Source organism: Eretmochelys imbricata, chromosome 3, assembly GCF_965152235.1.
Source record: "Eretmochelys imbricata isolate rEreImb1 chromosome 3, rEreImb1.hap1, whole genome shotgun sequence".
Taxonomy (NCBI): domain Eukaryota; kingdom Metazoa; phylum Chordata; order Testudines; family Cheloniidae; genus Eretmochelys; species Eretmochelys imbricata.
Window position 1 is genome coordinate 25,380,355 of NC_135574.1, and position 17,115 is coordinate 25,397,469.

At 38.1% G+C, this 17,115-nt stretch overlaps 1 protein-coding gene across 6 annotated transcripts in view; it reads left to right on the forward strand.

Moving 5' to 3' along the window:
* The window catches only part of CYRIA (CYFIP related Rac1 interactor A), a 74,667-nt gene that overhangs the window by 35,412 nt on the left and 22,140 nt on the right, over window positions 1–17,115 (forward strand). For 2 of the 6 annotated variants that reach the window (XM_077812501.1, XM_077812505.1), the window contains exon 3: window positions 12,416–12,495. The exons of 2 other annotated variants lie outside the window; for them this stretch is intronic. In XM_077812501.1, the coding sequence (XP_077668627.1) occupies window positions 12,426–12,495 (70 nt within the window). In that variant the 5' untranslated portion in view covers window positions 12,416–12,425. Of the gene's footprint in view, window positions 1–5,720; window positions 5,774–10,265; window positions 10,379–12,415; window positions 12,496–17,115 lie in introns of those variants that run through there. 2 more of the 6 variants (XM_077812502.1, XM_077812503.1) reach the window with 2 other exon arrangements.

The following is a 17,115-nucleotide window of genomic DNA, read 5'->3' on the forward strand; positions in this document are numbered from 1 at the left end:
GTGTATAACAAAGCTGAACTTGAACATAAGCTCTACTGTGTATCAATTTTATTGTCTTAATAAAAAATCACTGCAATTTTCATAGCTAAATTAACAGTAGTGTCTGATAGTGATTTGCCACAGTTAAGTCTGTCCACATATTTTAAATTTCCTTTACCATTTTAACAAATTTAACTTTGAATTGCTAAATCTCATCGTGTGCTGTGACAAGGTGCTTTGTATTTGATCAGTTGCTGGATTTTTATTTCCAGACCATCTGTGGGATTATTTAACTGCCTTCTTCACATTGCAGATTTTCTTTTATGATGACTTTGGAAAAATAAGACTGTAAGATTCCCCCCCGCATGAGCAGTCTTGTGAAGCTGATATTTTACATTCTATTTTATTAAAGAAGATTCAAGTTTTGTCTTACCTAGCTAGGAGTTTCTAGGATGTCTGCTATTAGAGCAGTTTGATCTTTATTTGGATCTTTATTTTGCCCTTTAAGGAAGCTAATGTGGCAATTAGCAAAAGGTGATATGCAAGGAGAGAGAAATGGCCCTGAGTGTTTTTGTTTTGTTTGTTCTTCGACTTCTCCTGTCTTCAAAGTGCATGCATGGGGAGGTCTGCTTAGGCTGATATTAGACAGGACTTGAACTTCCAGTGGAGAAGACTGAGAGTTAGTAAAGTAACAGCAAAAGAGTCAAGAAAATTTTAAATTTGAACAATTGAGGGTGGGGTAGGGGGAAGAGTTAAACTGTCTAAAACTTGGAGGTAGGGTGGAGGGGGCTGTTCTTAACTGTTTAACTTGAATGGCTGGCTAACATTTTGGAGGAAGAAAGTCCTAAAGAGTCAATATCTTGGTTCCTAGATTAAAGTGTGATTGTTCACAGTATACACCTTTTGAGACATCCAGTAGGTATTCATAGAATTGGAAGGCACCTCGAGAGGTCATCTAGTCCAGTCCCCTGCACTCATGGCAGGACTAAGTATTATCTAGACCATCCCTGACAGGTGTTTGTGTAACCTGCTCTTAAAAATCTCCAATGATGGAGATTCCACAACCTCCCTAGGTAATTTATTCCAGTGCTTAAACACCCTGACAGGAAGTTTTTCCTAGTGTTCAACCTAAACTGCCCTTTCTGCAATTTTAAACCCATTGCTTCTTGTCCTATCCCCAGAGGTTAAGGAGAACAGTTTTTCTCCCTCCTACTTGTAACAACTTTTTATGTACTTGAAAACTGATACGTTGTCTCTTCTCCAGACTAAGCAAGCCCAATTTTTTCAATCTTCCCTCCTACGTCATGTTTTGTAGACCTTTTAATCATTTTTGTTGCTTTTCTCTGGACTTTCTCCAATTTGTCCACATCTTCCCTGAAATGTGGTGCCCAGAACTGGACACAGTACTCCACACTAATCCATGTGGAGATGAGCTGAAGAATTACTGCTTTTGTCTTGTAAAACTATAGAATGCTGCTTCTAATATTTCTGAAGTAAAAAGAAGAGGGTAAAACAAAACTTTCATGCCCTCCTTATAAATTGTCAATCAGTAATGTCAGTGCCAGTCATCAAGCTACCCTCCTTATATTTGTTATTCATATCTTATTTTTAAAAAAATCTACCTGGCCTATGGTAATGCATGTTCTTAATGCTGCTTCCTTAATCTCTCCACCCTTCCCAGTCCTTCTTAGTGCTAGTTATACTTACTGCTGCATCTTGATTTAAATTAGGCTGTAAACTCTTCAGAGTAGGTCTATCCTTTTACTTTGCTGGTACTGCACAATGGAGCCCCAATCACTTTTGGGGCTTCCTTACATTAATGTAATATACATAAGAAAAAATAGGAATGTGTGTTCGTGTTCTCTCTCTCTCTCTCTCTCTCCCTCTCTCATATCTTTCCCTTGCTGTCACTCAGAAATAGTGCCAGGTCTTAAACTAACTAATTTGAAACTTCCAGGTGAATTAGAATCTTAATAGTAGCAGTCAAAATATGTATGATCTAAGTGCCCCGCTAACCTATTTGCAATGTTGTAGAATAATGCATTTTATTCTCTGGAAGTGTCAATGGAATATGAAAGGGTAATATTACACAGGAGTCAATGACCATTGTTACTTTGTGTAACAGAACTATCAAATATAGTCACCACCTTGCATATTAAAATACTAAACCGACTTTATAAAGTCTTTATAAAGACTTAACATTTCATCCTTAATCACAACGTCTTGCAATATTATTGCATACAGTGTGTCAATAACCACTATTTCAGAATTCTGGTGCTATCACAGAATTTCTTGTCCAAATAAATTGCTTGCTTAGCATTATAAGATAGCATTTGTCAAGGTGGAATACTTGCAAGTATTAGTTCAGATTTGTGCTCCATAGTTTACCTTATTCATAAATACTACAAATAAATAATATACATGTTCAGACTGGGGATAATACAAGCATTAGCTACTTGGTGCTGACATTTGAAGTGCACATCACCAATTACCTCAGGATTAATATGGCAGGTTTGATTGAAATTAGATTTGATATTTTGACACATACATAACAATGGTGATTAAAATATTTATTCATTTCTGTAGAACTAGGGTAAGATTTCTCTCAAAGCTCTAGGGTATGAAAAGGCTCTTTTTTTTTTTTTTTTTTTTAAAGCATTTGTATTGAATTTGCTCTGAGTACAGTTCCGTATACTCCATAAAGCACCATCAAGAGCTTGAATAACAGATAAGACAATCAATGGTGGACAAAAAGTTACATTATTAAAGTACTGTGTAAGTCCTTCTTTTCCTAATTTTCTTCTGCATTTGTACACCGCATCTGATCAGCAATGATACACTTGCATTTTCTACCGCTGCATGTTCTATAGGATATTTTCCAAATAAATCACTTCAACCAGTTAAACTTGCAAATTTCTGGAGGGGGCATTTATTGAGATGGCTTCTCTCTTCTTTCACTGTGATCTTGTTGTGGGTTAAGTGGAGGAACATCCTGTGATATCTTCTGTAAGACTTATCCCTGGCTGAAGAACAACTGACTCAAACTCAACCCAGGTCTACACAATGTGAGTACATAAGAACGGCCCTACTGGATCCATCTAGCCCGGTATCCTGTCTTCCAACAGTGGTCAATGCCGGGTGCTTTAGAGGGAATGAACAGAACAGGTAATCCGCAAGTGATCCATCTCCCATCTCCCATTCCCAACTTCTGGTAAACAAAGACAAGGGACTCAATCCCTGCCATTGACGAACATATCTTACATGATCTGATTTGAAGGGGGCAGGACTTTGAATTAGGCAAAACGTTGTATTCCTTTTTCTATCAAAGGCATCTTCCCCATTTCTCAAAGTGAGCCAAAGCCTTGACATTCTTCTTTGCTTTCCTCTTAGTTTGGGTGACCAAATAACATTGATGATGGGATTAGGAGAAAGAACCTCTTTCACTTCCTGCCTGCCTGCGTACAAACTTTACCTCTTCTCGTAGATGAGTATCTACGAACTTGATCTGTATGTCCATTAGATCGAAACTGGGTACACGGTACACAAAACTGATTGAGGAAGCAGTGAAGAACCTGTGCAAAATGTTCCCATCCTGCCATCTCAACCAAATCAAATACATTAGTCTGGTGCTCCAGTGCCTCCACTGGCTTCCATTCCACTTCTATTAACTATGTAAGGTCCTGATCCTGACCTGCAAATCCATCAGGACTAATATGTCTCACAACATCATTTCCATGCCATCAAGATAGCTCCTTCTGGGATGCTGCAGCCTCCGAAGCCCAGGACAAAGTATGTAGGAAGTATTGGTGGGGAGGAGGTATTGTTTCAAGATAAAACCAACCTGGAGGGGGTTGGATGTGGAACAAAAAACATTAACACTAGACAAAAGACTTCCAGTTCAGAAAAATTAAGGTATTTATAATCTGAGGTCATCCCTTTTTATTTCATGATTTTGGTGAGGTATCTTTGGAGTGTGTATTTCTGTTGTTGCAGGCTCTGACAATGCTGGCCAGCTCTCTGGTGTGATGGAATCAGGGGAATTATTTATCATAGTGGGTTATTTATTACGCAGTGATATATTAATCCCTTCAGATCTGTAGAATGCTTCCTATAGTTCTCTCTCCTGATTGTATGCCAACAGTCTGCGTGTGGATTCCAGACTTGGAGCATTATCTGTCTAGCTCTGTACTATGGCAGTTCTCTCCTCTTTGAATGGTTACTCTTCTATTTGGGATTGTTTGCAACTTGCTCTTTAGCAATGATGTATGTCTTGTTCCATCCACTCTTACTCTCAATCTTGTGGCCTACTCTGTGCAGATCACATAGCCCTGCTTTCCTTTTTTCATTTGTTATTTTGTTGTAATTCAGGTATGTTACACCCTGCTACCAGTTAATGTGTGGGTAAATCTTTCCCGATTATTATTGATTTTAGTTTTTGTTGTGAAATTATTTATGCAGTTTTTTTAAAAGGATATGTTTATGGGTCATAGTGGGGCTGAAATGACTGGCTCTTTGGGAATGTGTAATAGTGTTGCCTTTGGTGTGTAATCAGAATGATCAGTTTGTTGCTGAGGATAGGTGTAGGTAGTGCAGTATGAAAGTTCTCTAGGAACAGCCTCTAGCCTTATCAGAGAAATGCACACTCTTTATATACTGTAGGATTAGTTCCAGTGATATTCTGGTGACCTACTATGGCCATTCTTCTGTCTCTTATAAGGTCACCCACCTCTGTATGCATGTGTCTTCAGCTATATATTGATTATTAAGAGTTATCAATAACAAGTGATCTGGCTGCTTTTATGTCAGGAAAAAATCAGTCTCGTCTTGGGGAGTATTTCTGTCACACACACATTTTATCCACTCCATGTTCTTTGTCATCTGTGGTCTCTTTCTTGAACCTCAGCTATTGAAGACAAAAGGAATCAATATCCCTTGTTGGATTCTGTTCAGAATAAATTGAGAAATTCTACTTATGCTTCAGATTTAATACAACAGTTTTGAGGCAAAAAAGCCTTTTTCATGGATTCTAAAGGGTAAATCAGTTTCAGGCTTATAATGAAAACTTATTTGCAACCTTAGCTGATAAGTGTCTGCTCTAATAATGTGACAGACTGAAATTAGTATGCACCTTTCAATCTAGTCATTTGACCACTAATCATTGTAGCCTAGAACTACAGCTAAAATTTCAGATATCTAAGCCGTTTGAGATGGGTCAGATTGGACGGTGCAGGGGAAGGTGGTAATACTCTTGCAAGCTCTACCCACATAAGTCTAGGAAGAAAGAATGTAGGCCATTCCTATGGAGGGGGCGGGAAATATACTGGAAAGCAGTGACTCTGGGGAGGCGATTTTACTTGTGTTTATAGCATTGGTGAGACAAATACTGGAAAGCTCGGTCCGGTTCTGTCATCATTTTTAAAAGGGTTTTGAAAAATTTGGAGATGGCGCAGGAAAGACCCGTGGAAATGATTCAAAGATGAGAAAAAATGCCTTGTAGTGAGAGACTTAAATTTCTCTGTTTAGCTTATCAGAAAGATTGAGAGGTGTCTTGATTACAATGTATAAGTTCCTTAATGAGGACAAAATACCAGGTACTAAAGTGATATTTACTCTGTCACAGAAAGGCTATACCAAGAACCAATGGCTGAAAGTTAAAGCAGAAAAATTCAAATGGGAAATCTGAGCAGAAAATGTAATAGTGAGTGTTTAACCATTGGAACAAACTATAAACATAAAGTAATGGATTCTCCATCTCTTGATATCTTCAAATCAAGACTGAATGCTTTTCCGGAAGGTATGCTTTAGCCAAACATAAGTTATTGGACTTAATGCAGGGATAACTGGGTGAAATTATATGAACTGTGTTATACAGGAGGTCAGGCTAGATGATCTGATAATTCTTTCTGGCCTTAAACTCTGTGAATATATGAATAATTGCTGATTTATCAAAATATGATTTTGTGTGGTCTCTGAGTTCCTTGAGCTTGGCTTCCTTGAATGTGCTCATTGGCTTGTTTACTGGGCTTCTTGACTGACTGGTGTGTGGGTGGTGAAGCTCAGGGGAACGCTATCTGGTTGTGCACCAGAATAGACATCACTTTCAGTAAACTGTGAAAATCTGATTTCCCTCCCGCCCATTCTTTCTTACATGAGGCAGAATAGATGTTGGTGAGTCCTACGAAGAGGTTGGTAGGAGTTTGAGAACATCCTTCCACAATCTAGTGTTAAGGCACAGAGTTTGTAAATTTTTTTTTTTATCTTTCTATTGTTCTCCTTTGCCCCCTCCCCCTTCCCAGTAATGGTTAAACTTTCCCTCCCAGCTCTAGTTTCAGTTTAGCTGAAAGTTTTCCCACTTAATTTTTTTAGGGCAGGTGATGTAATGATCACTTTTTCCCTTCATTATTACTTGTAGCACATTGGTATATTTTGCTACTGATATATTAAGTTATAAAATTAGAAACAAATTTTATTTTAAAACAATGAAAACAAAGTAAATTTTACATCGTGCCCTGAAGGCAGTCATATATGTGAGAGCAAATTCTCAAGACTGGATGCTCTCCCAAAGACCCCCAGTCCTGCAAAGATTTAACTATTCCTGTAGTTTAACTATTTAGAAGTAAATATTCCTGTATAATTTAGCTATTCTGGTCAGTTTCCCCCATGCATGCAAGGCCTGAGGCAGTAAGTGTCCTCCTCTTCCCCCCCCACCCACCCCCGCTCCATCGATTTCAATGAATGTAGAGAGACAAGGTGAGTGAGGTAATATCTTTTATTGGATCACCTTCTGTACGTGAAAGAGACAAGGTTTCAAGCTACACAGAGATCTTCTTCAGGTCTGATCCCAGATGCCCGCTTATAAGCGTATATAACGACATAACCTCCTCAACCCTCACTGCTTTTTATTATGACCTCTCTGGTTTTATTGTTTTTTGTTTTGATTTGTTTTTTTGTCTAGAGCTTCAAAATGGAGCACTTAAGGAATAAATTGGGACTTGATAACTGTCCTGAAAAATTATGTAAATGAAATAGAAAAGAGATTTTTCTTATATGCTTGTGTAAATTCATAACTAAATTTGAACTGTTTGGAGAGCCGAAGAAAGCATAAATATATAGCTGAGATTCTGATGTCAGCACTTCATTGATTTAAAGCATACCACTGAAAGGTAAGTTATTTCTAGAATTTTAAGTGGTTTGGACTCTAAACAGAATTTGGAACCCCATTTAGGAGTATTACAGTACACACATTTTAATCATGTGTATGTTGAGCTGGAGCTCATCTTTTAAACTGAGTCCACAGTACTAGAGAGCAAATACTTTCCAGGTTAGTGAAATAGAACATTGTGCTCTTCTAAAACTAAACTAATGATTATACATGATTTGCTAGTCTATCAGCTTTTCACTTGAGTATCTACTCTGGATGATCGAGGAGACAAGTTATAGTGACACCCCTGAGCTGAAGTAATTAGTAATTACTTCAGCTGCTATTTTGTAGAGTTCACCATTACTACAAAAGATTCTTTATCAGATTAAAGTTTACAAGCAAACTGGTAAACTTCTACATCTTCATTCACGATAAAGCTTAAAATACTGCATTTGAGATTTTTCCAGTGGAAGTTATTTTGTAGAAATTCTGCATTTTATACCCTGAAATATGGTAGAGCGGTCAGCTCTCCACACAAATGTATTTGTCTGAGGTTTGAGCTAGAACAATTGTGAAATATGAGACATATTAACATGTTGTATTTATTAACTGTTAACACTGCTGTTGACCCTATGCTAGCAACACTCATAGCTTCCCCTGCCCCAGTAAGGATCCTGAATAGGCCTTTCCTATATTGGAATGTTTCAACTGGTGGAAACAACATTGAGAATTGTAGTTTAATGTAGCTCAGAGTTACAGGCATTTTTAACATACTGTAGTCAAATATTATATGCACATAAATTTTTTTGAGTGACTTTGAGTCAAAAACTAAAGGCAGGCACCCTGAGGGGAGGGGTGGATGTTTAGGGCGGGGGAGTCCTGCATTTTTTCTTTTCTGAAACATCCTTCCCCCTCACCTCCTTGTTCAAAACCTTTCTATTCATATCCCTGAAAACTGTGGTAGAACCTTGCTTAGGAACCTTGCTTAAAGTTAGCTGTCCCTAGCACAGCAGTGGGCAAACTTTTTGGCCCGAGGGCCCCATCTGGGTATGGAAATTGTATAGCGGGCCAGGAATGCTCACAAAATTGGGGGTTGGGGTGTGGGAGGGGGTGAGGGTTCCGGCTGAGGGTGCAGGCTCTGGGATGGGGCTGGATATGAGGGGTTGGGGGTGCAGGAGGGTGCTCCGGGCTGGGACCGACGGGGTGGGAGGGGGATCAGGGCTGGGGCAGGCGGTTGGGGCACGGGAGGGGGTCAGTGTTGGAGGCTCCGGGCAGCACTTACCTCAAACAACTCCTGGAAGCAGTGGTGTGTCCCCCCTCCAGCTCCTATGTGGAGGCGTGGCCAGGTGGCTCTGTGTGCTGCCCCATCTGCAGGTGCTTCCCCTCCCCCCACTCCAGCTACCATTGGCCTCAGTTCCCAGCCAGTGGGAGCTGCGGGGGTGGCGCTTGGGGCCGAGACAGTGTGCAAAGCCCCCTGGCTGCCCCTACATGTAGGAGCTGGAGGGGGAACATGCCGCTGCTTCCAGAAGCCGCGCAGAGCCACGGCACGTGCAGAGTGGGGCACGCCCCCGACCCCACTCTCTGGCTGGAGCGCCAGAGCAGGGCACGTCCCATACCCTGCTACCCAGCGGGAGCTCAAGGGTCAGATTAAAACATCTGAAGGGCCGAATGCGGCCCCCTGACCGTAGTTTGCCCACCCCTGCCCTAGCGTGATTTCATCCCTTCTGGTGTAATAGTCTCACACTCTGCCTGGTCACGTGCCATGTGAGGCACATTGCGCATATGCTGAGAAGACTGTGCCTAAAATCCAAATTGAACTTCAATAACTTATTGGCTTGACAGGCTTTGTGAGTGTTTCCAACAGATACACAATGTCTCTTATTCCTGAGATTTATGGGCTTTCTAATTAGGAAGAGCTATATTTATGTTTCAGGTTGGGATACCAAGATGGATAAATGGATAGATGCTAGTTTCTCTAGAGGGTTGAAGGTGACTACGTTAGAGGTCTCTCCAGAATTAAACCAGTCTGCCTAAAATTTCATGTATATGATCTTAGCTCAACATAGTTTTTTTTTTGTTTGTTTTTTGTTTCCCCCCCCCTCCCCCCTGCAAAGTCTAAAGCAAATCTTACATAGAGTTTTTGGGAATTATGAGTATTCAAAGATAAGGTAATCTCACTTTTTCAACACTATCCTAAAGTGTGTTTGGTTTCTCATAGCTCCAAGCTAACTAACTTGGTATATAGAGACTCCCAACTTGTTTATAATCTTTTGCTTTTTGTGAGAACTTGTGATTATGTTTAGTTTGTGAGGATGATTGTAGGTGGAATTTAGTTCTTTAAAAGCTTCCATGTTGTTGAGCTACTGTGGTGTGTATGCACATAAAGTACTGGTCTGAGTCTAAAGACTGCTGCCAAACAAATCTACTAACTCCATCTGGTTTACTATTCTCATAGTGGAAGAAGTGGAGTGCTATGTAGAAGGAAAGAATGGGCCCAATGTGAAGACTGGGAAATAGGATGTTTAGTTTTTTTTTTAAATAGTTGAAGTTGGATTTTCCATTTAATCCATGAACAGAAACCCTTAAGAGGATGTTGAACGTTGTATTCTAGTCTGTAAGTTCAGTAATTTGGGACAAGATTTTGTTTCAACCCCATATCTCTTTGGTTTTTATTGTCCTTTTGATTTTAGTACTACAAAACAAGGAGCAACGTTGAGTAATCAGCGTCACCAAATCTTTTTGATATAGGAGTTTTCATGTTTTTGTTTATGTAGCTTTAGACACCAGTGATAGAGGATGTTGAAGTCTCCCCTTCTAGAACATCAGAAGTGGTAGCATGACCATCAGCAGTGATCACTATGAAATCACTATTTGTTAAACGATCCTTCTTTATGACGGGGAGCAAATGAAACTTGAGGTCAAAATAATTTAATTACCTGACTATTCCGAATGGGGGAAGGAAAATGCATTAAAATGGAAGCTCAGGTATATGTAACTTAAGTCCAGGAAAATTTACTTGCATGAAATGTATTTAGAATTTTTTTTTCCTTAGCCCTGGAGTGCTGCACTACAGTGTATTCATAACATATCTAGGGTGAGAAATAAGAATTTTAGTCTCAGACTAGTGTGTTTGTTTTTTGGAAAGGGAACTGCTTTCTTGCTGTTTCTAGCATGCTATCAAGCAAGCCACTCTTTGGATGTAGTGCTGACTTTGGAACTAGAAGAAATTGCTTCATCAGATGCTGTCTGAACAGTGAGGTAAGACAAAATTTAAAAGGAGTTGGAAGTGAGGAATCCAAAGTGGGACTAACTGGGTCATGTTAACTGTTTTCTTAAAGCAGAGGTTCAATAACAGTGCATTGCTTCTTCCATGATTATGAAAAGGAAATTGAGATCTGCATATTGTTTCTTCTGCATGATTCTGGTAGCAATGTATTACCATTGTTGGGAAGAAATGTTAAATTACTGAAGAAATACATGATTTACTACTGTAATTTACTACTGATACATGATTTACTACTAAATTAATTTTGGTTCCGTTTGCATTTTGTTCATTTTTATAATCAAATTTGGAACATTAAACTCAATAGTTATAATACAGACCTTGCTTTGAAAGTTTAAAAAAAAAATCTTTGTTTTTACATATGAGCTGGTATAACTTTCTGAAAAAACTGATGTTCACGTTTTAATATTTTGAATGCAATATGTTGCTAATTGTAAAGGGCTTGACAGTCTGCTCGTTAGAGGTGTTCTGGAAAGGAAACTTCTGGATAGTTGAATTCCATGAAAAATATACAGCCATTTAAAGCCTAATATGGCTTCCTAGATGAAGTGAGATCATATATCATTGGCTGTTAATTTCATTTATAACACTTTATGAAATAAACAGGGCTGCTTTAAAATCCTAGAAACATTCCACTACAAAGCTATTCCTGTTCTTCCTTGTCATGGAAAAACATCCTTTAAATGTGTAACAGGCAGGTGTCATGTCACCTTTCATTCCCAAGGTTTTTAGGACCATTGGAAAAAACCTCGCTCCTCAAATTGGGTATATGAACACTGTATGTGTGCTTAATAAGTCAGAGTCTTGTGTGTGGTCTAATACTCCTTTAAATGAACAAAGGAGGAGGGGGAGAGAGAGAGAGATTAAACTTAAAAAACGGATGACTATCAGGTGCCAGTCCGAAGATCTATGGATGATAGGGTTTGACAAACATATATGCCATGCTAAAATTGTCATTAATGTAGTGCCTCACTTATCTTATAATATAGTACTTCTGAAAGAGGCAATTGTGTAGATGAAGGTAAAGGGAAATATTGTGGTTCTAGATTGCTATGGGCTTTGTCTAAACATGGAAGTTTTTCATATTAACTTAGTTTAACACTTTCTCTCCTATTATAACCCTTTTTCAGTTTAGCTCGTCTCTCTCTCTCTCGGGAAGTGGGGTTAAACTAACCTGAAAAAAGTCTTTTTATACTCTGCCAGAATAAGAGTCTCCATATAGAAAGATTTAACTGGTATAATTGGTAAAACTTTCCAGCAAAGACAAGGCCATACTGAGGTCCTCTTTCATCTCTGTCAATGAGACACTCCACTTTTTCAGGAATTTCTGTCAATTTTTTCTCTGACAGTGGGAGGTTTTTTTTCGTTAAGATGGGGCCTGGGTGTTTCTTAAATCGCTAACGATGCATATGAGGTTTAAGGGGTTATCCATTTAAAAAAAAATAATTATACTACAATGAAGGGGTAAAGTTCAACAGTTTTTGTAGTAGTGCTTATGATGATAATGCTATTTAGAAACACAGAGAACTGTAACTTTTTGGTTCTGTTCCTTAGATTAATGGATGGTGGTTTTTTTGTTTTTTTTTCAATAGATGACTTCTTGGGTTTCTATTTTTAAATATAAATCCAGGACTGAGACCTTGTTTTTCTTTGGAATATTCCCGATTCACCAATCGGGAGGATTCACAACCATTCAGGGTTTGTCAGTTCTGCAAAGTGAAGTAACTCCGACGTATCTTTGCCTAAATGTAAGGGTCAGTACAAATGCATGTAGCCTGACTGCTGACCGTCTGTTTCTCGATCGGAGGTATTTCCAAGTATAGACAAGGCCTCACTCTTTCTGCATTGGTATGTAAATAAATACCACACAATTAAGTTCTGGACCTTACAGAAAATGTTTATTATTACCATGAAATTTAATAGATGTTGCAGACTGTGTCAAGCCCTTAGTTTTAACTTTCTAATTTTGCATATGCGGTATAATTATTTTATGATTTTGTTGCATTCACTAGGTTTGCTGGGATGGGTAATCTTCTTAAGGTCCTTACCAGGGAAATTGAAAACTATCCACATTTTTTCCTGGATTTTGAAAGTAAGTTCAAAAAATTACAATACAATGAGAGAATCTTTTCCATGACTTAAAAGCTAGTAGAGAGAACTTTTTAATGATCAAATAGAGTGGCAAGTTTCTAGCAGAATCAGAATATCCAAATCTATGTCTAAGATCATTCATTCACTCAGAATGCCTGTTCTTTCTTTTCTGTTTTTCAGTAACCACATGTGAAAGCTTTTTAAAAGTACTCACTTGCACAGAACTTGATCAGGGGGCAAATTTTTTCCTTGACTTTGAAAGTGAGCAAAACTTCTTGCCTTGCTTGCCGCCTTTATTCCTAATAATTTTTTCCTAATAGTGAATGGATTTATGCATCATACAGTATTTCAAAAGAGATTTGTAAACAAATTCATGTATGCTTCTGTTTAATATTGAATTCCGATAAATACTTGTAAAACATTTTACTGTAAAATGGCTAAAATCTTGTTGGGCAAAGAGGATAAATGTAAGAGTAAAGTCTCGTCCTGACTTGGTTTCAGTACACATCGTATCTATCCTAAAAGTAAACACACAAATACTAATGTTTCTGATGAAAGGCTTTGATTGCCTTATCCTTTTTTTTTTTTTTTTTTAAGGATCATGTGGTGATGGGTTTTTTTGTTTGTTTTTTTAAAACCACAATATTTAATTTGTTACTTCATCATATAAAAGGTTTTTTTTAAATAAATACCAAATATATCAATAACTACAACATAAATTGTTCAGATGGCACTTTTCTTTGCATTGTTCAATACTGAATAAACTGGGTGATTTTTATAACTCCTAAAAATGAAAATGTGATCTGTATATATGCTTTATTGCATCTCTTTGTCACACGTCTGTCAGCTTGCAAAATGTAATGTTACATGCTAATTTTCTCACCACATCTGTACCTTGATGCAAGATAATTCATTTTTTACTGGTTAGTTCTCCTGCATGTATTCTAGGCATTCTCTTGAAAACTGGCCATCACATTTTTAAACATAGATTGAATCTTAATTTTGCTACTTATGTTAAATGCCTTTTTAAATTATACCAATGCATGTTGGCATGGCTTTTTTTCTTAGAGTATTTAAATACCTTTATTAAACGATGGTTCTGGCAGAAATAATTAATTACAGACTTCTATCAAGTTCTTTTGGAAGAATGACAAGGACAATTTCAGTCTGAGTCCAAATTTCTACTTGTCCTAAAATACTCTGCTTAAAGAATTTGATACCCACCTGTTTTCTAAAGTCATACTTTTAAAAGATTAGATCCACTTAAAAAAAAATCTAGTCATTTATTTTTAATTCTTAACAGAAAAACAATGGCATTATTTACACACTCAGGTCAACATGTTCTTAAATCAGTGCCTGTTCAAGAAACCACTTGAGTATGCTTTCCTGAATTGAGGCTACAGCTTGGAAATAGTGTTAGTTGGACATACAACAATTTCCCCTCCCAGAGCTTAATTTACTAAGTTATGAAGAATCCTGCTGGTACTACCTGTAGAGTTTAATCTGTTAGTTCCAATAAATAAACAAATAAATAAATAGCGCAAGTAGAAATTTGAGTTTGTAAGCCTTGCATCCTCTCTCTTGTCCAATTAATGTAAATACTTTTTATTGTAAAACTGGGGTGTCAAACTTTTGTAATCCGGTCTATCAAACATTAGAGTATTCTAATTGAGCTCTACACCTGCCTCTATGCTTTTATAGGGGCATCTTACTGCCTTGGGGATGCACTGTTCAATCAGTACCATCATGTCATGGATTGGAAAAAACGGTATTTCTGCCAGAACTGCAGACTTGGCAGGAGACAGGTGGTCTGGCTGTAGGAGGCCTTGAAGGAAAAAATACCTATTTTTAAAATCTTGGCAATGGAACTGGATTTTCCTGAAGTATGTTGCCAACAAGAAATGAAGTGGGGTAATGCAGAGAACACCCACTCCCCAAGGACAGCGACTAATAATTATTATTATAGGCACATGCATATACTTGTCTGCCACTCCCAACTATGGAGGAGCAAAAGTGCCTACAAATTTAAATTAGTTGACACTGCTGAGTGAAAGGTTAATAATTCTGTGGTTTTGTTATTACCTTTAAAGGTACTACATGATTGAATTGGGTGAAGTCTAAAATGTATAAAATAAATACATCAGAAGATTCCCTTAGCTGCATGCTTGAATGTACTTTACATTTACCCCATTATAGCATAAAAAAGAGGCTCTTAAACTAATGTGTATGCATAAAAATGTACTTGAATTCTTGCTGTTCTTGTTTTCTAACTTCCTGTATTCTTAAGGTTTCTAGTTTTAGGTTTAAGTCAATTAAAATGCCACCAAAGCTGACACTTCAGAAGGCTTTTCTAAAATACACACTAACCAATATCCTCCCCCAACTACTTTTTTTGCATTGTTGAATTTTATTTGAGGGGGCGAGCATACTGTAAAGTTACCGGGAACTCATCCACCATACTTCTGGACTTGGGAAGTGGCCCAGTTTATTTTGATACACAGTGAAACAAGATACTGCCCTTCATGGGAACCTCCTCGCTTTAGAGACCACCCTAAAGAATTCCCAAATGTATGCCCTGATCCTGCAAGCACTTTGCTCATATTTAAGTCTGAGTAATGCAGTCAGTTCTATGGGACTACTCACATAGTGGTAAACACACGCATAAGTGGTGGAGGACTGGGGCTATATTGAGCACAGTTCTGTTCCATGTTCATTAAGAGACCAGCTCTGTTCTGCAACCAGTTGTTGTTGGTCCCTTGCATGATTAAGACTGTCTTCACTGTATTTCAATAATAAGATAATTTTCACTCAGAAAACTAATTTGCCTAAAAAGCAAACAATAGAAACAGGAAAAAATAGAACTGTCTCACTCACACACACACCCTCTTTTATAGCCTCTGTGCCCCCATCACTCCTCATTATTTATATAGGGGCAAGTTTTCAATTGTATCTTTACATTTTATTAAGATATATATTATAGCTATTCTTCTCAGAATATAGTTTTACATCTGAAAACAGTTGAGTTCAATCATCTTTCAGCTTTTTATGAAGTTAACACATTTATTTTAGGACTATCAGAACTCTTTCTACACTTCATTGCATGAAACACACAGGCTTTGTGTCACAGACCTTCCTGTTTATCACAGGTGCACAATAGCCAAGCGATGTGTCAGGATGGTTTGGAGATAGGGGATGCATACAGTGTATGTGTAGTCTTGGTTTTAGATTTATAGTTCTTAAAGTGAGATTGTTATGTAGCAATTAAACAATAAAAGCAATTTTCACCTTGAGTGTTGTCCAACATATCTGGAATGTAACTTTAAAAGTGCTGAGACTTTAATGAATCTGACCATGTTCTACTGCTTTAGAGATTATGATGAGAACCAGTAGGGAAGGGCTAATAAACGTTAGATCTTTGTTACTCGGATGTTACTCTAAATGTGTCAACTGAAATCATAAACCCAAACCAGCTCTGTATTCCTCAAGCTTAGGTAATCATCTAAGTCCAGAAAGGTCTTAGTACACTTAACGTACGGTAATGACATGTCTGATTTACTGCCCTCTTAGTCAATATTAGTTTTGTTTGGGACAACTGCCTTTGGTAAAGCTATTTTATTTTGTGATTGTATGGTCCCCAGATTGGAATTTCTGGCATGACAGTGTTTTCCCTGACTCCACGGCTTTGTATTATCTTGATAGTCTATGGTTTGAGGACCTCCAGTAACTGGTAATATTGGCAGATTCCTGAATGCATTTCTCCCTTCCTGACACCATTATTTCTTACCTGGCTCGAGCCATTTGCTCTTCATCCACCTGCTGACCTCTCTAGGCACTGGGACATGTTGGTGATGGCATGGCCTGCCTCCTCAGAGAAGGAAATAGACAGCGGAGTGTCACCAGCATCAGAGGTTCTGGGGTTCTTCAATATCTGCATAACAGAGCTTGGAGAAATTGAGTGCATATTGAGCCTTGCAATACTCCCTATGCTAGTGCCTTGGTGCCCAGGAGTAAAGGCCCCTCCCCCAACTTCTCAGTGGGTTTGGGTAAACAATGAGTACCAGCAGAACTATTTCAGTGCCATATCTAGATATCTGACAGCTGATTTATGATGACTTCAGGGATGCTGGCAGAGAATAGATACCAATGGAGCTTGGGTGTTACCGCTGTCTCAATTATCTTGCCAAGAAAACGAGGCTGAGGGTAATGCAGACAAGGATACAGGAAATGTATGACAAATCAGGATGCTTTCAAAGTGGTAAGATACATTCATGCTAAAAGCCAGATCCTACCCCATACATTCTATAATGGAGTGCAAATGGCACTCTCCAATGCATTTGGACCCTTGATGTATTAATGCTGTCAAATATTATGGAGGAGTCCATTGTTAAGGTAGTGTTGAGCTTTTCACTTAAAGCAGGACTAAATTTGCTGTGTTTCACATATTAATTAGTGAATTCAGTCTCAAAATTTAACACCACTATTGTTCAGGGGAGAAGTAAATTTTATGGAACGTTTTCTGGATATAATACTTGCCAACTTCTCTGGAGAAAACAGATTTTTTTAAAAATCAACCATCTATGAAATTTTAGCCCTAAGTATTTCTGATATTTATTGTTAACTA